At 36.4% G+C, this 20,110-nt stretch overlaps 1 protein-coding gene across 9 annotated transcripts in view; it reads right to left on the reverse strand.

Moving 5' to 3' along the window:
• The window catches only part of LOC144978069 (mediator of RNA polymerase II transcription subunit 25-like), a 49,305-nt gene that overhangs the window by 17,298 nt on the left and 11,897 nt on the right, over positions 1 to 20,110 (reverse strand). For all 9 annotated transcript variants that reach the window (XM_078923612.1, XM_078923607.1, XM_078923613.1 and 6 more), the window contains exons 7-19: positions 19,327 to 19,392; positions 17,430 to 17,523; positions 15,802 to 15,846; positions 13,984 to 14,058; positions 13,281 to 13,561; positions 12,664 to 12,726; positions 10,500 to 10,572; positions 9,673 to 9,788; positions 7,000 to 7,161; positions 5,776 to 5,911; positions 4,651 to 4,738; positions 3,693 to 3,852; positions 2,276 to 2,425 (exon numbers count right to left, since the gene is read on the reverse strand). In XM_078923612.1, coding sequence (XP_078779738.1) covers positions 2,276 to 2,425; positions 3,693 to 3,852; positions 4,651 to 4,738; positions 5,776 to 5,911; positions 7,000 to 7,161; positions 9,673 to 9,788; positions 10,500 to 10,572; positions 12,664 to 12,726; positions 13,281 to 13,561; positions 13,984 to 14,058; positions 15,802 to 15,846; positions 17,430 to 17,523; positions 19,327 to 19,392 — 1,509 coding nt within the window. The remainder of the gene's footprint in view (positions 1 to 2,275; positions 2,426 to 3,692; positions 3,853 to 4,650; positions 4,739 to 5,775; positions 5,912 to 6,999; positions 7,162 to 9,672; positions 9,789 to 10,499; positions 10,573 to 12,663; positions 12,727 to 13,280; positions 13,562 to 13,983; positions 14,059 to 15,801; positions 15,847 to 17,429; positions 17,524 to 19,326; positions 19,393 to 20,110) is intronic.

Raw genomic sequence — 20,110 nt, forward strand, 5'->3', positions numbered from 1 at the left:
CATAGAAACGATTGAGACATTGAGTATGCTCGGTGTATGGGGTGAATTTTTAATTCAGAAAAGTGAGTGGAGCAGGCACTTATGTTGGTAACAACAAGATATGAAGTGAATAGAAAAGTGCCAGAAGACAATAGAGAATAAAATTTTTTTTTTTTTTTTTTTTTTTTTTCGCGGCGGTGGTGGGGTTTGAACCTGCGACCTTATTGGTACGACAACTCCGCCTGGCAGGTGAGAGCGTGGCGAAATTATTCGCGATGGTGGTGTACGAACGAATCGGCGGTCTCAAGAAGTGGGTGAGAGAGGGATCTAGTAATGACTTTGAGTTTGAAACGAATATTTTTGTGTTCGTGGATAGCTCACACGGTAGAGCCACGCTCTCACCTGCCAGGCGGAGTTGTCGTACCAATAAGGTCGCAGGTTCAAACCCCACCACCGCCGCGAAAAAAAAAAAAAAAAAAATTTTATTCTCTATTGTCTTCTGGCACTTTTCTATTCACTTCATATCTTGTTGTTACCAACATAAGTGCCTGCTCCACTCACTTTTCTGAATTAAAAATTCACCCCATACACCGGAGCATACTCAATGTCTCAATCGTTTCTATGTTATATGTTTGTGTTGAGAATATTGGCTATTAAGCTTAACTGCTGGTCAAAATTATTCGCGATGGTGGTGTACGAACGAATCGGCGGTCTCAAGAAGTGGGTGAGAGAGGGATCTAGTAATGACTTTGAGTTTGAAACGAATATTTTTGTGTTCGTGGATAGCTCACACGGTAGAGCCACGCTCTCACCTGCCAGGCGGAGTTGTCGTACCAATAAGGTCGCAGGTTCAAACCCCACCACCGCCGCGAAAAAAAAAAAAAAAAAAAAAAAAAATTTTATTCTCTATTGTCTTCTGGCACTTTTCTATTCACTTCATATCTTGTTGCTAATTTTAATATAAAATTTTAAAATCTAAAAACCCTAATCTGTAGCAAAAAAATCAAAATTTGACCAAATTTGACCCCCCAAAAATTCTGTATTTACCGATTAAATCTGTATAATTGCAGGTCTGGAGACATCCTTACAAAGTTGAAGAGGAACTAACACTGTGCAATGTAAATATAACATTTTCAGTGAAGTGGCCGAGTCGTTAAGGCATTGCACTGTGACCCAGAAGGTCTCGGGTTCGAGACCCGCTTCAGGCACTTTTGTTTTTTCCTTGGGCAAGATTATTAACCCCCAATTGGGACAACATGGGTGATTCCTGTTGACATCAGACATCTTGTTTGATGAATTGTCTATATTCCTTCGTGGAATGCCTAGGCGACGATATCTTATGATGTTGTGGCGGAAGAGCGTAAATTTTTTTAATGAAAGACTAATGAACTAGAGGCAGGACACGACGAATGAGGCTTGTGTACCTTCATCTCAAAACAAACACAATTATCTTTCCGAGACTTTGAAAAGATGGGTGTCTCTGTTACGGAAATTTATTCCCTCCCATAATTCAACAAGAATCCATTTTAGGATAGAATGATCAACACTTTTACAACCATCAAAACTTCAAAACACTGTCATCTTCACAGACTCCAAATCGGTTCTCCAAGCTCTCGATTTAGATAAACTCTCCTCAACGTTCAATAGTTTAAGATCTCAACTAGATGAATTCCTTACAACACACAGAGTAGACTTATCTCTCCAGTGGATACTGGGACATTCAAATATACCAGGAAATGACAATGCAGACAGACTAGCCAGACTCGGATCAACACTTTTACAACCATCAATTCCAGTATCCTTAGACACAGCGAAACAAATAATCAAAACAAATAAGAGAGAAGAATGGATTAACAGTTGGGCAATGAGCACCACGGGTAGATGTATGTTTTCCCATATGACCACTCCTGTAAAGACTGATTGCCTAAATAAGCTCAGAAGACACCAGCAAAGCATCATCTTTCAACTAAGAACACAACACATACCGCTCAACAACCATTTAAGCAAAATTACAAAAGACACATCCCCTTCCTGCCCCCTATGTCAACACCCAATGAAACAGTAACACACCACTTGCTTGAATGTCAACCTCTTGAATACCTGAGATGCACATTCCTCCCACCAAATCCAAGCATCAGTAACACACTTTATAGTCACATGGAACAACTACAAAAGACGTCTAACTTCTACGTCATGGCACAAGACCGAAGGGCTAGAGCTCAGGTGGTCGCTGGTTCGGATAAGTAAGATAAGTAAGTAAGATACACTGATATCCAAATAGCCTCTGACAATTCACCTTTCTGTGTCTGGATATGACGTCTTTGATACCCTGGACAATCGCCTGCTGGTCGTTGGGGATTATACCGATGAACGTCTTTTTCCTGGCACTGTACATGATGAGAATAATTCTAGTCTCCGTTTGGGGACCAAACTTGACGCAACCAACCTGGATGGTGATAAATTTAAAAAAGACCTCATTACAAAGAGTACTCAAGACAAGTTTTCATGATTTTTAGCTTATCAGCTAAACACTCACCAACACTCTTCAACAGCCGTAATGTCACTTCCTTCCTTATGACGCATGGTATTTTAGTAACACTAGCTCTAAATATCGGAACAATCGCGGATGCCCGTATGAAATATTTCTCCGGCGAGCATAAAACCGTATCCAGAGGGGGAAAAAACATAAATCTGATCATGTTTTGACTTTTACACATTCTGATCACAAGACATGTGAAAAAGTTCTAGCCAGCATGAAGAATAAAAAGTAATGATTTTCTTTGTTTAGAACCACGATGGCCGCCGTTGCCAGGCTGCGTGACATCAGACTACTGAATCCAATTGGATTCAATAGTCTGATGTCACATCGCCCAGCAACGAGCAGCTTGGTTCTAAACAAAGAAAATTGGTACTTCTTATTCTTCATGCTGGCTAGAACTTTTTCACATGTCTTGTGATCAGAATGTGTAAAAGTCAAAACATGATCAGATTTATGTTTTTTCCCCCTCTGGATACGGTTTTATGCTCGTCAGAGAAATATTTCATACGGGCTTCTGCCATTGTTCCGATTGATTAGAACCAGTTACTAAGTTACTATGCGTCATTACGAGGCAAGTGACGTCATGACTGTTGAAGCCTATTTTGTTCATGATAAATACAATCTAAGTCCCCTATCTCAATACAACAATTTTATTTTTTCATATATTCTACTAAACAGCCTAATCCAAATTTTAATCTCCATTTTATCAAAACAAGCTTCCTGTGACTTAAGTACTTCTAGCACTGGCCTCTTCAATTGTTTTTTTTCATTGAAGGAGAAAAAAATGAAAAACAAATTTGGTAACAAATAAAACTAAACAGCTTTTTTTTTTCTGATAAGATTTTAACAGTGCTGGAACCAATCAGGGGTCACGCTGATGCCACAGAAAATTAAATGATTAGTTAGTCATGAGCTTAAATATATAGAAATTGTTAAATGTCTTTTAAAAACTAAGACAAAGAAAGAGGGAGAGAGAGAGAGAAAGTGAGAGAGAGACAGAGAGAGAGAGAGAGAGAGAGAGAGAGAGAGAGAGAGAGAGAGAGAGAGAGAGAGAGAGAGAGAGAGAGTTAAAAGGGATAAATTGTCTGATTCTCATAATTTAGAGTTTAAACTCAATGTAGTCCACTCTGACAAACACCAATTTGACACAGTGGGTTACAAATATGTGACGTACGTAGTTACTCATCATGGCTACAAGGTTGGAAAATGCGTCTTGGTTACTGTTGGAAAAATGAAAGTAGACTTGTCTTGCGTTGCGGCAATGGTTGTGAAGATTGGTCAGGAACTTCTGGGGCAGAAGTTGGATGGTCAGTTTTTTGGGCCAGTCCGATGTGCTAAAGTCAAATTGAAGAGAAGGGGAAGAGGGGGAAGGGGGGGGGGGGGGGGGGGGGGGGGCAAAAAATTAGGACAAAATATTTTTCGATGCAAGTTTTTCTATAGCATAATATCCACTAAACATGCTCAAAGGGTTTAACAAGTGGTTCCAAGCCAAAAGAGCCACTGAATATACAGGACAAGAAATACAGTCTATCCGAATTTGAAGAAAAAGCATCTATATATAACTCAAAAATGCACAATTTGCACCCTTATTTATATGAATTGTCATTTTAAGGAGCATTCAAATTGGTGTAGTAAAATTCAATTTGATCATAAATTACTCTCTGACTGAAATAATCAAATTTTCTCTCGTTTTCATCAAAAATTTAACTTTAAAAATCCGAATTTGCAGTCGCAAAATTCGAATTGACCAAGTATATGACCACCAAAAAAATCTGTATACAAAATTGAGCTTTTATATAGCGCAATATCCACTAAACGCGCTCAAAGCGCTTTACAAGGGGTCCCTGGTCAACAGCAACATTTAACATGTAGGACGGGACATAATGCCTGTTAGGCGATATTACAATTTTTCGGACAAAGACAACGCTGTTTGCGGCCAGGTACTCATTTTACACCTGAGTACGGTGAGAGAATGTGAGTAAAGAGCCTTTTCCAAGGACTCAACTTTGCGCCGAGCGCGAGGCTCGAACCCAGGACCGTCCGATCCGAAAGTGAGTGTCATACTACTAGACCACATAGCCGCACAAGTATGTGGTGAGACATTTTTATTGCCAATGGCTTCTAGCACTTACATGTCAGTCTCGTTATTGTCAATGGAAACACTACAGTTGAAAGTGTATTGAACGTTGGGCACATTCTTGTCCAAATACTCCATTGTACCTGGGGGGAAAAGAAGATAAGAGAGATTCAAAACTAGAATTCATAATTAAATTGTTTATTTTAAAATGTGACCCTTCGCCTCAAAACGGTATTAAGTCGGGTTGGTTAAGATGTTGAAAATTGAATTTATAATCAGAAATATCAGACTTGTTTTGAGTTTGTATGTTTTATTGAGGAGAATGGATACCATATTCTAGGGTGCTAATGCCAACAAATTATATTTTTGACCAGTTTAACATTTATTTCGGCTTTTAAGCATCTGGTTCGTTCCAACGTAATACCGTTTTGAGACGATGGGTCACAAATGATTGGTGTATCCAGAAAATCTGTCAATATATTTTCATCAGTTGGTTGAGCTTTATTTGATGAATTGATTATAACTAGAAGCCATGTTATGGTGATTTGAAGTCTGTGCACAGGGATATCTATGAATTGAGAAAGCTTTTTTTTTAAAACTTGAGATCTCAGACAGCGCAATATCCACTAAATGAGCTCAAATGACTACATTTGGGGTCCCATGACATTTGACATGTGGAATGAGACAGGATACCTACAAGACGCCTTGACAATATCTTTTCGACATAGACAATCCCATATACTGGCCAGGTACTCATTTTATACCCAGGTGAGAGAATATGATTTAAGAGCTTTTCCAAGTTTGAGCCACCTAAAATTACACCACAAGATCCCGTCGCCTGGGCATTCCACAAAGGAATATAGATAATCCATCAAACAGTATGTCTGACATCAACAGGAATCACCCATGTTGTCCTACCGTGTAGCAACCTGAGCACTTTTCATAGAATAATGTTTGACACTGCAAAAACAGCGGAACATTTCAAAGAAAATCCCAAATTCCGCGGAAGATTATCATCACTGGACTAGGCACCAAGCGGGGCTCGAACTCAGGACCTCCCAATCCGAAAGCGAGTGTCATGCCACAAGACCACAAATAGAAGTAGACAGAAAAAAAAAAAGAAACATTAAATCTAAAAATAAAAAACACAGGTAAAAGTATACTATAAATAATCACTGACCACTCCAAACAAATTTTCTGTTTATCAGTCCAGGTGCATTCCCCATCTGTGGACCAGCACCAGCACCTGGCAACATGTTTGACATTTGACCTTGACCCGATGAATCTCCTGGAAAACGGCCCATCTGCTGCATTTGCTGCGGAATTGAATATATATAAATATATTTCAATGACTAAACTAATAATCTAATCAATATTGGATCGAATCAGCCCTTTCTATCAGTTTGATCAGTAGCCTTGACTACTCCTCGTGGACAATATAATAATAATAATAATAATAATAATAATAATAATAATAATAATAATAATAATAATAATAATAATAATAATAATAATAATAATGATGATGATGATGACGATGATAATGATAATAATAATAATAATAATAATAATCATAATAATAATAATAATAATAATAATAATAATAATAATAATAATAATAATAATAATAATAATAATTAATTAATAAATAAGTAGCGAACAGATGTGCCAAATATTTCTCTGCCATGTTCCTGGATTTTAGGAAATGTATTCATGGTTTTATTGTTTTTGTTATATGTTGGCTGAAGAAGGGTGTTGAGCCTGAAATGTTCCATGTTTGGGGTTTGTTTTTTTTCTTCAAATCTTTTATTTTCATTTTGGTTCATTGCCTTTTACAATCCACATCTTCTAGCAGCTCAGTTCCGTTATTAAATCTTTCAGCCATCATACAATCATATCGTTAATTAATTCTTCAACCCAATCCACCCGTAACCATCATTATGGAGATAAAAATAAAGGGATTATATCTGACTCATGAATGAAAAACACAAAACAAACGACATTTCAGCCCTTATCAAGTAAACACAGAATACATATATTATATTAGATTGTAATAATAATATAGGCGAAAATTTGAACGAACCATACCATCGTTAACTTTATAGCCTGACACTAAAACCCTCTAAGACCTATATTTTGACGTCATTTTTAGGTTTTTGCACCACCTAGTGAGTTGTCGTTACCAGTGGTCAAGGAAACAAGTGATTTCCATTGGTTGAACTGATGAATACAACCCGCGTTTTGTTTTCTTTTGTGGCCAAAGACTTGTCTTTTGACGTCATTTGTTGGTCAGTGTCATGCCATGAGTTTACGAAGGCCACAATCCACCTGCCCACACTATGTTGCGTATACTATCAACAACTGAAGCTGCGACAATATTGAATGAATAACGTCAAGTACTGACCTGATTCATTTGGGCCTGTTGTTGTTGTTGTTGCTGTTGAGATTGTTGTTGTTGTTGTTGAGATTGCTGTTGTTGTTGTTGCTGTTGCATGGACATCGTCATTGGCATTTGGGAGCCACCACGCTGTTGCTGCTGGCTTGAATTCACCATCATCACATTTGCCTAAAGAAAAAGAAGTGATAAGTACAAATATTTCTATCTTCTGCTGGCTTGAATTCACCATCATCACATTTGCCTAAAGAAAAAGAAGTGATAAGTACAAATATTTCTTTCTTCTGCTGGCTTGAATTCACCATCATCACATTTGCCTAAAGAAAAAGAAGTGATAGGTACAAATATTTCTATCTTCTGCTGGCTTGAATTCACCATCATCACATTTGCCTAAAGAAAAAGAAGTGATAGGTACAAATATTTCTATCTTCTGCTGGCTTGAATTCACCATCATCACATTTGCCTAAAGAAAGAGAAGTGATAAGTACAAATATTTCTATCTTCTGCTGGCTTGAATTCACCATCATCACATTTGCCTAAAGAAAAAGAAGTGATAAGTACAAATATTTCTTTCTTCTGCTGGCTTGAATTCACCATCATCACATTTGCCTAAAGAAAAAGAAGTGATAGGTACAAATATTTCTATCTTCTGCTGGCTTGAATTCACCATCATCACATTTGCCTAAAGAAAAAGAAGTGATAAGTACAAATATTTCTATCTTCTGCTGGCTTGAATTCACCATCATCACATTTGCCTGAAGAAAAATAAGTGATAAGTACAAATATTTCTATCTTCTGCTGGCTTGAATTCACCATCATCACATTTGCCTAAAGAAAACGAAGTGATAAGTACAAATATTTCTATCTTCTGCTGGCTTGAATTCACCACCATCACATTTGCTTAAAGAAAAAGAAGTACAAACATTTCTATCTTTTACCAAATAACTTATCGAACAGAGTGAGTTTATGATTTCCAAGAAAAGTGTTATCTCAGCAGTCAGTGTGAATGAAAGTTATCATTTATTGAGATTGTTCAATGCAGAAGTCAGGGGAGGAAAGGGGGGAGGAGGGGGGAGGGGAACAGGTTAGACAGCAGTCAGTGTGAATGAAGGTTATCATTTCGTGAGATTGTTCAATGCAGAAGTCAGGGGAGGGGAGGAGGGGAGGGGGGGGGGGGGTAGGTTAGACAGCGTTAGAACTAAAGGCTTTTTCCTTCAAATCCTAAATTTCTGAATATTTGCATGCTACAGTTTTAAACAATAGTGCTAATGCACCAATTTACAAAGCAAATCCAATTCTTATAACATTTAAGATTTTCTAATTCACCATTTTGTTGCTTTTTTTTTTTTTTCATGAAATGTGTTTTCTTTTCGGTCCAACATTTTAAAAACTTGAAAAGCATAATTTGTGACACATCAAAGCAAATGCAGCATAAATCAATTACGTCACAACGTACTTTGATGCATTGAAGAGGAAAAATATAGGTACTGCCAACAGCTCAGCTCAGTAGAGCACTTGCTTCAAGTGTAAAGGGACAGAGATTAACTACGGGTGAAACCAAGATTTTTCCTCCACCCACTATCTCGGGATCCATACCAGTCCCTTTGATTGTGAGGCAAATGCTCTTCTAACAGAGCTGTAGAAATCCCAAAGAAGAACATATTTAACTTCAGCTAAATTAATGTATGAGATATTGAGGATATTCTGGCCAACAACCCTCTCGAACAGCGACTTGATGAAGAGAAGAGGGCGAGAGATTATGGAAGTGAACTGGCCATGTTCTTCGGATGAACCATGATGCTATACCAAGGGTCGCCCTCAGATGGACCCACAAAGAACAAGGAGCAAATTGAGACCATCAGAGAAATGGAGAGGGACCATGGAGTATGACATGAAGACCCAGAAGTGGACGTGGGGAGAAATGTCAAAGATGGCAGCAAACCGTAATCGTTGGAGATCTACTGTGTCAGCCTTATGTGCAACTGATGCACCAAGAAGTGAAGATAAGTATGTAAGTAAAATTCTTCACCAATGGAGAAAAAAATCACAAGAGAACAAAGTTTGCTGAGCGTGGTTTCGCATTTTCGGCTCCAATCATATGGAATTCTTTAACACCTAAAACCAGACAATGTGAAAAGTCTACCACTCTTCAAACGGCATTTAAAAACCTTTCTTTTTCATTCTGCTTATCGTGATTCTATGTGAACTTCGAACAAGATGTGTGTGACTGTTGTAGTGATTTCGTAGTCGAATGAATGAAATTGTGTGATACCAAAGAAAAAACTATTGTGAAGCACCTCTGAGCACTATTTGTGGATACTGACGCTATATCAAATAATAACTATAATAATAATAATAATAATAATAATAATAATAATAATAATAATAATAATAATAATAATAAAATTAATAAAATTAATGTATAAATAATGTGTGTGTGTGTGTGTGTGTGTGTGTGTGTGTGTGTGTGTGTGCTTTGCATGTCACGGTTAAAGATATATGTTTGTACACCACATATACATGAGTACATTCAAGTTGAAATACTATCTTTACCACGTGTATCATTATTGTAATCTTTAATCAATAGATTTATGGCATAACTATTAATATTAAGGGCATTCAAGGGATTTTATCCTATTTAGCCCTATACCATATGTTATGTTAAATAAAATCCAGACTTACCTGTGATGTTTGCTGTTGCTGTTGCTGCTGTACAGACATGGGATTGACCATGGCAGCTTGCGGATTCCCCATGCCCATCATGTTAGGATTGACGGATGTGCCCATGTTAGGGCGTACTGGATGGGGCAATGAGAGAAAAAAAAACAAACAAAAAAAAAAAGATGTCAAAGTATGAAATAAATGTGAGTATGGCTATGAACAAAAGGAAAAATACTGGATGAGGGACGTTTCAGTCTCAAATTATTTTTTACAGCCATAAATATAAACAATAATAATATTCTTTGACAAAGTTAAAATCTCTCTTAAAGTTTTATCTTTTTACGTCATAATGTTGCAATATTATTTTCATATTTTGTTGTTGTTAAATTGAATTCGTATCACGTTTCCATCAAACTTGTCTCACTGTAATATGTTTTCTTTTATATCACTGTAAAGCGTTTAGAGCCTGTGAGAACAGGGTAAAGCGCTATATAAATGCCATTTATTATTATTATTAATAGAAATACAGTAATATGATATGCGACGCATTCCCTCAAACTGGTGTTATGGTTATAATCAAATTAATTATATGCATTTCCGACACGACATCATGAGATATCGTCGCCTAGGCATTCCACGAGGGAATATATATAATTCATCAAACAAGACATCTGATGTCACCCAACAGGAATCACCCATGTTGTCCAAGTGAGCAAATTAGGAGTTAATAATCTTGCCCAAGGAAAAAAATGAAATAGCCTGAAGCGGGGCTCAAACCCAGGACCTTCCAGGTCACACCTTAACCCCTCTGCCACAATTGTACAAAAGCATCTTTAAAAATCACCTACAAAGAAAATCTTGTTGCTGAGGTTGTACTTGTTGCTGTTGCTGTTGTTGCTGCTGCTGTCGTTTCAATTCAGCCTATAAAAAAAAAAAAATAAATAAATAACAACAAAAAAGCATGATAACAATTATCAGGTTTAAGTTTGGAAAACATTAATTTAAAAAAATTCATTCATTATGCAGATCTGTAAATTACTTGTCAAAAAGACTTACGATCTGAAAAATCATCACCATCAAACCGGATCAAAGAGTTAAGTTTGTTTTTGTTTGTTTTAAGGGTTTTACTGTGCTTGCAATACATTAAAGTCATATCAGCGCCAGTAAAAAAGAAGAAAATGGGATAGTAGAAAGTTATAGAATTACAATTATAGCACCCAAGAGAAAGTAAGACAAAGGGGAACTGGGAACAAATAGGGATCAGATGTAGATTCCAAGAGCATACCACCAACGTACTTAGTTTGAGATCACAAGCACAACATCCAACAAAGAGGAATACACTCAAATGCTTACATTTTACATCCAAAATAACAAATATAATAATACATAAGAGAGAGATGATTTACAAGGAAAATAAAATATCTCCCAAAACAATAACTATGAATTTGACTGTTTCCCTCACAGACAGGACTCCGGCCTGGGCCAGGACAAAACCAAGTAATTTCATTCCAAGACAAAGACAGAAAGCATGTTGGAAAACAGATATAAGGGGATAGAAGACAGAGTATGTATCTCTCTGCCCACTATGGGAGGTCAGGAACCCCACCCAGATCAATGAGCTAGCAATGTATAAACACGTAATTAAAAAAAGCAACAACTCCTTATGCCTTATGCAATGTTTAAAAAATGATATAAGATGATCATTGCAAAAACAACTTTGTTTCGTTCTCTCTTTTTCTTTTTTTCACTTCACGCTAACTGCTTTCATCAACAGAATAAGTTCACTTTACATATAAAAATGTAAGCAATATATCAAATATAAAGAAATACGAATAAAATCAAAGAACCCCATGCCAGTACTAACAATGTGGATTCAGTTGTGCGAACAGTGGCTTAAAGACAAGGAGAAAGAAACCATATGACACTTGAGACAACACAAATATTCTAAAATCATTTCTGTCTGGTTTTGTCCAAAACAAAAACAAAAAGTTGCCACTTTTCAGTAGACCGAAATGTGTTGAAAAGGACAACTAAGGAAAATTTGATTAAACATTCCTTAATAATGTATACTGTAATATGTTTTGTTTTTAGGTGTTTAACGGCGCTTTCGACACTATTTAGGTCATTTAAGCGCCCGTTTCTGTCTTTTATCAATTTTTATCGGCCTTAAGGGGCCATAGCTGCTCAAAACGTGTACTGTTGTAATAAAATCTTTATAAAATCATAATAGTTATATGTTTGTTATGTAAAAATATAAATATTTATTTACAATTTCTGCAGGAGTTCACATTCCTGCAGATACTTTTAAATTGTAAGCGGATCGACCGACTGGAACAGAGAATTCAAGTCCCTGTTTTCATAATTTTGTGACCTTATCTGTTCTAATTCTGTACATTCAATTAAAATATGTTGAACTGTGAGGTCACAGTTACATCTTCTGCACAGGGGTTTTTCATCCCTCTCCAGAAGGAAACGGTGAGTGAGGGCAGTATGTCCGATCCGGAGTCGAGTTATTTTGACCTCGTCTCTTCTTTTTAGCCCCGAGTTGGGTCTGGGGCCGAGGTCAGTTCTCCGTTTGGCTGAGAGGTCGAATAAAAACAAATTCTTGATCTTGTCTGACTCGCTGTCCGTACTTAAAGGGATCTCAAATTTTTATTGCACCGATCCAAGAATCACAAGTATCTTGGAAGGTGCAAATAAAATATTTATTTAAAAGAAGAAAGTTTGTTTTCTCTGGGTACCTAGTCATGTGGGTATCCAGGGGAACGAAGAAGTGGATTGACTGGCAATAGAGGCGGTGAGCCAAGAATTACAAGAGGGCAGTAAAATCCCACACGCGGATTTAAAGATCAATATAAAAAACATGTCCGAAAGGAATGGGAATGATCCTGGAGTCGAGACGTACATAACAAATTAAAACAAATTATACTGTAATAGTAAACTAACATTACCCTCACAGAGCATAACGCATTTACATGTAAAAAAAACATATTGGATAAATACAACACTTACCAGTTGTTGCTGTTGCTGTTGTTGTTGCAAGGTCAGATTGGGCATTCCTTGTTGAGGTTTGTCCTGGAATTGATAAGAACGAGAAGAATTTGCAAGAATTTTGTTTTAATTGAAATCCTGAAGACCTGAAAAATAAAGCATTGTCCTGGCACACTCACAAACCTTATTCAAAACTGTCAACATTTAAATAGAGATGCCTAAATGAGTCAATAAACTGGAGATAAAGATAAAGGGAGTAAATCTGACTCATGAATGAACAACACAAAACAAACGACGTTTCGACCCTTGGCCTTTATCAAGTAAACACAGAATACATAATATATATTTATATTAGATTGTCATAATAATATAGGCGAAAATTTGTAAATGTGTGTGTGTGTGTGTGTGTGTGTGTGTGTGTCTGTGTGTGTGTGTGTGCAATGGAAGAGAGAGAGAGAGAGAAAAAGATAGATGAAAAACTATATTTATATATTTCAAGAATAAGGTAGGGGATGGGGAAGGGAGGGGGGGGGGGGGGGGGTAATTGAAGAATACTAGACAGCAACAGTGTTATTAGTGGTCCCCTACCTCCGAATATATCTTATTGGTAAAGTGGTCGGGTTGTTGTGATTTTTTACCTGCGCTCTCATATGATGAGGGTGCGAACCTTTAGCCTGCATGCCTCCGGCATTGGCATTCATATTGTGGTCCATAGGGCCGGTCATCATCGTGTTGGATACCACTGGATTGGGGGCTTGTGGGTTGACCACAGTGGGTAACATCTGTTGTTGTTGTTGTTGTTGCTGTTGCTGTTGTTGTTGTTGTTGTTGAGGCTGTTGCTGTTGTGACAGTTGCTGTTGTTGTTGTTGATTAATGACTGATGATTGTTGTAGAGGTTGCTGCTGCATCATGGCAGTGGCTTGGAAAGGGAGATCATTCGATGATTATTCAGTGAGAAGTATGACATAAAATAAACTCTAATAGAAAAACTTTAAAAAATATTTTTAACTAAATTAAGTTTTGCCAATGGAGGTGAAAAGTTATTTTTAATAAAAAATTATTAATTATTATTACCATTATTAATATCATTATTATTCTTACTATTATTATTATTTATTATTATTATTATTATTATTATTATTATTATTATTATTATTATTATATCATTAATATTAATATTATTATTATTATTATTATTATTATTATTATTATTATTATTATTACTATTAATATTTATTATTATTATTATTATTATTATTATTATTATTATTATTAATATTATTATTATCATTATCATTACTATTATCGATGGAGATACGAAAGTATGTAATTTACACTCACTCATTTGACTAGAGTTTGGAATCTTAAATCCCTGGCCATCCGTGTTGACGACAGTCTGGTCTTTGAGCCCAGGCACTGTGATAGACAAAAAATATTGAAAATAAACAAGATAATTGATAAACTAACCAAACAAAAAATGAATTAAATCAAACAAAAGAAATTATGTCCGTCCGTTACAATTAAAATCACTTTTTATTATTCTCTGTATCTTTACCTTGGGGAGGGCTCAGAGCAAGCTTACAATATGATTGTTTGTTTGTTTTGTTTTTAAGAGTTTTACGGCGCTTGCAACACATTTAGGTTATATCAGCGCCAGTAAAAAGGAAGAAAATGGGATAGTAAAAAGTTCTGGAATTACAATTAAAGCACCCAAGAAAAAGTAAGACAAAAGGGGAACTAGGAACAAATAGGGATCAGATGTAGAATCCAAGAGCATACCACCAATGTACTTAGTTTGAGATCACCTATAAGTTTCATCCGGACACAAGCACAAAATCCAACAGAGAGGAATACACTAAAATGGTTTACATTATACATTCAAAATAACAAATATAATAATACATAACAGAGAGATGATTTACAAGGAAAAAAATATCATCTCCCAAAACAATAACTATGCATTCGACTGTTTCCCTCCCAGCCAGGACTCCGAACAGGGCCAGGACAAAACCAAGTAATCTCATTCCAAGACAAAGACAGAAAGCATGTTGGAAAACAGATATAAGGGGATAGAAGACACAGTATGTACCTCCCTGCCCGCTATGGGAGGTCAGGATCCCCACCCAGTACAATATGATTGATACATGTCAACTGCATCAACTCTTCATTTAAAGGAAAGATGGAGTTTAGACCAATCAGATTTGATCTGTATTGGCCATCTTACAAAAATTCTCACATCTGTATGAAAATGTTGCTGTTTGAAGTTCTAAGAAATTTTTTTTTAAAAAGAAAAAAAAAAAAAAGGAAATTGGATGGAAGCTTCAGTTTAATAAACAAAAACAGTTAACAGATAATGTGGACATTATGGGTTGTCCCTTTTATCAACAAAACACAATGAATGGAACACTTTTAAAACAGATGAGGGATAAGAGAATGGCGTTGTTAAGGTGAATAATCACCTTATTCAACTAAACATGCCACTCTCACATCTCTCATTCGTCTTGAGTGTTTCATTCATTGTGTTTTGTTGATAAAAGGGAAAACCCGAAACATCCACGTTATCTGTTCTTATTTATCAAATTGAAGCTTCCATCCAATTTCCTTTGTTATTTATCTATTTTTCACATTTACATGTACTTTGTCAAAAGCTCATGTTAGTCATAATCAAGGAGAATCACATTCAGAATTCAACCTGAATCAAAACCAACATCTCAGAGTGAAAGAGAGAGAAAGAAATAAAGAATTCAAAGTAACAAAGCAGTAGCTGAGAAAAAAACATGTTTTTAAAAATCAAATACTGAAAACATTAATCTATTTTCTTCACGTTTCTTTTTTCTTTTTTTTTGTTTCTTTAATCAAGGAAAAGTAGCAATTAACTGTTAATTCAGAAAAGTGAGTGGAGCAGGCACTTATGTTGATAACAACAAGAGATAAAGTGAGTAGGAAAGTGGCCAGAAAACAAATAGAGAATAAAAATGTTGCAGCGGTGATGGGGGTTTGAACCCACGACCTTACTGGTACGACAACTCCGCCTGGCCGGGAAGAGCGTGACTCTACCGTATGAGCTATCCACGATCGCGAAATTTTTATTCTCTGTTTGTCTTCTGACTCTTTCCTACTCACTTCATCTCTTGCAATTAATTAACTGTTAAGACATACCAATGGGTTTCTTGTCTTCCTCTTGCTTGGGGCTCACTGACCGTTCTGCCATTGAAAAAAAAAAAAAAAGATCAAATTATTAACAAAATGCATAGCAGCTCGGAAGTTTAAAAGCAAGAGAATTATACTGAGTGGGAATCAATCCTGCTTTTTATAAAAAAGGTTGATCGTTTCAGTATACGGCCCTTTTCAAAACTTTTTAGGGAAGGTGCCTAACTGCGATGGAACTATGTGGGACAGAGGGAACAAAAGAAGAAAATACAGTGTCTCTATTGTGATTTGATGATGTATCTCTCAATGTGATGACAACGGTTAACACTATACAATGCCCTGCTTTGGTTCACTGAACATGTTTTTGTTTTTGTTTTTAAGGGTTTTACGGCACTTGCAACACATTTAGGTTATATCAGCGTCGGTAACAAGGAAGAAAATGGGATAGTAAAAAGTTCTAGAATTACAATTAAAGCACCCAAGAAAAAGTAAGACATAGGGGAACTGAGAACAAATAGGGATCAGATGTAGATTCCAAGAGCATACCACCAATGTACTTAGTTTGAGATCACCTATGTCTCATCCAGACACAAGCATAAAATCCAACAAAGAGGAATACACTCAAATGCTTATATTATACATTGAAAATAACAAATATAATAATACATAACAGAGAGATGATTTACAAGGAAAAAAATATCAACTCCCAAAACAATAACTATACATTTGACTGTTTCCCTCCCAGCTAGGACTCCGGCCAGGGTCGGGACAAAACCAAGCAATCTCATACCAAGACAAAGACAGAAAAGCATGTTGGAAAACATAAGGGGATAGAAGACACGGTATGTACCTCCCTGCCCACTGTGGAGGTAGGGAACCCCAACCAGTTCACAGAACATCAGAATATTTATAACTATTATTCCTATTGACTTTCACCAAGCATAAATTACCCAGCAAGCACTTAATATATTGCCACATGCAAGAACCAAAAATTCGGTATATATTTGGAAAAAAATCTGAATCAAAACAAAATGCATGACCTCTACCCCTTTTTCTAAGAAAAGCCATTTTAAAATGCCTTATAATTGATGTCTGTTATGTTATTCAGTTAGGTCACATATCCATGTCTTGCACAAAAAACATTTTCAATCATTTTCCTCTAAAATTTGGTGAGAAAGTCCTAAATCTGCATGAAAAAAATATTTGGCTTTTTAAAAAATTGTGTGTATGTATCAGTGACAGATCTGATATAACTTGATACCTTGAACCATAGTGTTGGTCAATGGGACTGATCTATTTTCAACTTTTTGTCCGTCATCAATCAAATGATCTATTTTTGTCCAGCCTCTGGAGATTTCTTTATAAATGTAAACACACTGGTTTGTTTATAAAAGTTGTAAACATATCTAAAGGTTAATCTGAACAAAATGACCTATTGTGATATTTGATATTTCGAAAACTATGAACATTTATTATGTAAGTCATTTTGAGCACATTTTGCAATGTGACCAATGACTCAATCACATGGAAAAATAATATATAGTTCGACCCCGGGAAGTACTTCAGAGTGAGTGCTCTACCAAATGAGCTATCTGGGCCTTTATAAGGAGTAGTAGTAAAGTAAGAAGTGTTATTACCTTCCAGTTGGAATCCCTTGAGGAGAACCAAGTGCCGGGGGTCTGTAGCATAGTTGGCCATCTTTGGACTATGGTAGTTGTCTCCCGTACAAGCCTACAGAGATTGGTAAAGAAATCACTACAGCAACCTTCATAAAAGTAGTCCTTCAGAGCCATTCGGCCCACGGAGCCGGAGTTTATCCCGGTTTCTATAGCGTGAAACGGACAATAGCAATTTGGATAGGACGCTAGTTTATTCAGTGCTGATGGTGACAAAAAGTGAAAAAGTAGGAAAATGTTGAACGATTGCCTTTAAGCCCCATTTTTGCTGCACTAAACCCCACTTTTAGAGCAATTGAGATGATAGACTATAATTGATACTCTAGCTAACTTCTGGAGAGTGGGAAACTGCACCTGTGTGTTCCACCACACATCAACTCTCTCATTGCTAGCACATTGTTTCGAGAAAATGTAATTATTAAAAGGAGGAAATTCCTCCTCTGGACTCCAAAATCGCGGATCCGAGGAAAATCATCAGCACTGTTTATTGCAAAGTACTTTTCCCCAAATCTAACCGACTCAGCTACCCATTCACACCTGGGTGGACAGGGGGGTCAGAAAAAAAAAAAATCTCAACTGCACCCGGGATCGATCTCAATCCCTTTGCATATGAAACGAGTGCTCTACCAACTGTGCTATCGAGACCCCCAACCTTTCTTACATATTGCCCTTAACTAATATTTTGATAAGATTGAAAGAGAAACAGTTTATTTAATTCAATTCAATTTAAATGTTCATATTGCTTGGGGGACTTTTAGCATATATATATATATACCTAAGAAGAGGAATGGTGTTGATAAGTATTAGTGATTTTGATGACTGGATGGTTGACAAGGATCATAACCCCCCCCCCCCCCCCTGTCCTACACACATTATGAGTACCTGGCTATATGAAAAGATGGATATTGTAAGAGTGCTTGTCAGAAAAAGAACTGAACAAGTGTGTATGAAAGGTGCCAGACAAAGCAAGAAAGAAAAATACAAGATAAAAAAACAAACATCCTAAAACATCAGTCGACCTCAACTGGGGATTGAACCACAGACCTTCTGTTTACCGGTCAGACGTGCTACCATTAATGGTAGTAATGGTAGCATGTCTGACCGGTAAACAGAAGGTCAGTGGTTCAATCCCCAGTTGAGGTCGACTGATTTTTTAGGATGGTTTTTTTTTCTTGTATTTTTCTTCCTTGCTTTGTCTGGCACCTTTCATACACACATGTTCAGTTCTTTATCTTACACCAGTGCCTGCTCCTTAATTTCTTAATTCGATACTAGTCAGAAAAGGACACCTATCCGCCAAATTGCATGACATCAAATAGAATTTGTTTCGATACGGCCTGATGAGGGAATATATATATGGTTGGTTTTATGTGCAAGTGGGAAATCCAGCAATATAAAAAAGTTCTCCCATCATCATTTAAAAGCCATTTTTAACAATGTTAAACCTTTTTTTATGTTAAGATCATTCATTTCTTAAGATTTGCTAACTGAAACTTGGCTCGGGCATGGAAAAGGAAGCCTAAATGATGAAGTTTGAAAAATTATGATTTAGTTCACCTGTCCCTAATATCACCGATTTGAAACAATATTAAGCACATTGAGCATTGTAAATCAATAGAATAAAAACACGAAATGAAGTGAGTAGGAAAGTGCCAGAAGACAATAGAGAATAAAAAATTTGCGGCGGCAATTGGGGTTCGAACCCACGACCTTAATGGTATGACAACTCTGTCTGGCCGGGAAGAGCAAGAGCTGATAAGTGCCTGCTCCACTCACTTTTCTGAATCAATAGAAATATGCTACGTCAACATTTACATTACTCATTGTAATGAAAAAAAACCCAAAAGATGACACATACCTCATTGAAAAGTTTTTGTAATGCTGGAATTTTCCTTGGTGAGATTATTGACAGATGTACACCACGCTGTATACACAAAAAAAAAACAAGTTTTAGAATATGAATAAGATTTAAATAAAATTGTAAATGTTGTAAAATATTCAAAATTGAAGAACAAATGTAGTCTTCATATTCAGGGTAAACATTCAGATTCCCTCAAGTAAAGTACTACACAAATGCTACAAATTAAAAAGCATGGGTTTTTTTTTTTTCTTTGTTTTTTTTATTAGGGGTGGGGAAAGGAAATCATTTTTCTTTCTCAGATATCATACATGGGACATTTGACAAAATGTGATTTTTTTTGTCACCTTAAATTTTTGTGTTTTGTTGTTTGTCTCTTGACAAAGGCCAAGGGCCAAAACGTTGTTGGTTTTGTGTAGTTGCCTTATATATGAGTCGCATTTACTCACTTTATTTTTTTGTATCCATCTTATTGGTTCATTTAGGCACCTCTAGCTCATGACATGTAAACAATGCTACAGACTTTTTGTATAAGTTATATTTCAGATTATAGAGTGAAAAAAATTATGCCTTTTGCGCCACGATATCATAAGATATCGTCGCCTTGGCATTCCACGAAGGAATATAGATAACTCATCAAACAAGATGTCTGATGTCGACAGGAATCACCCATGTTGTCCAAGTGAGCAAATTGGGGGTTAATAATCTTGCTCAAGGAAAAAAAACGAAAGTGCCTGAAGCGGGGCTCGAACCTGGGTCATCCGAATCACAGTACAATGCCTTA

This window comes from Berghia stephanieae, chromosome 8 (assembly GCF_034508935.2).
Source record: "Berghia stephanieae isolate SIO BIC M18660-M18661 chromosome 8, UCSD_Bste_1.3, whole genome shotgun sequence".
NCBI classification, from domain to species: domain Eukaryota; kingdom Metazoa; phylum Mollusca; class Gastropoda; order Nudibranchia; family Aeolidiidae; genus Berghia; species Berghia stephanieae.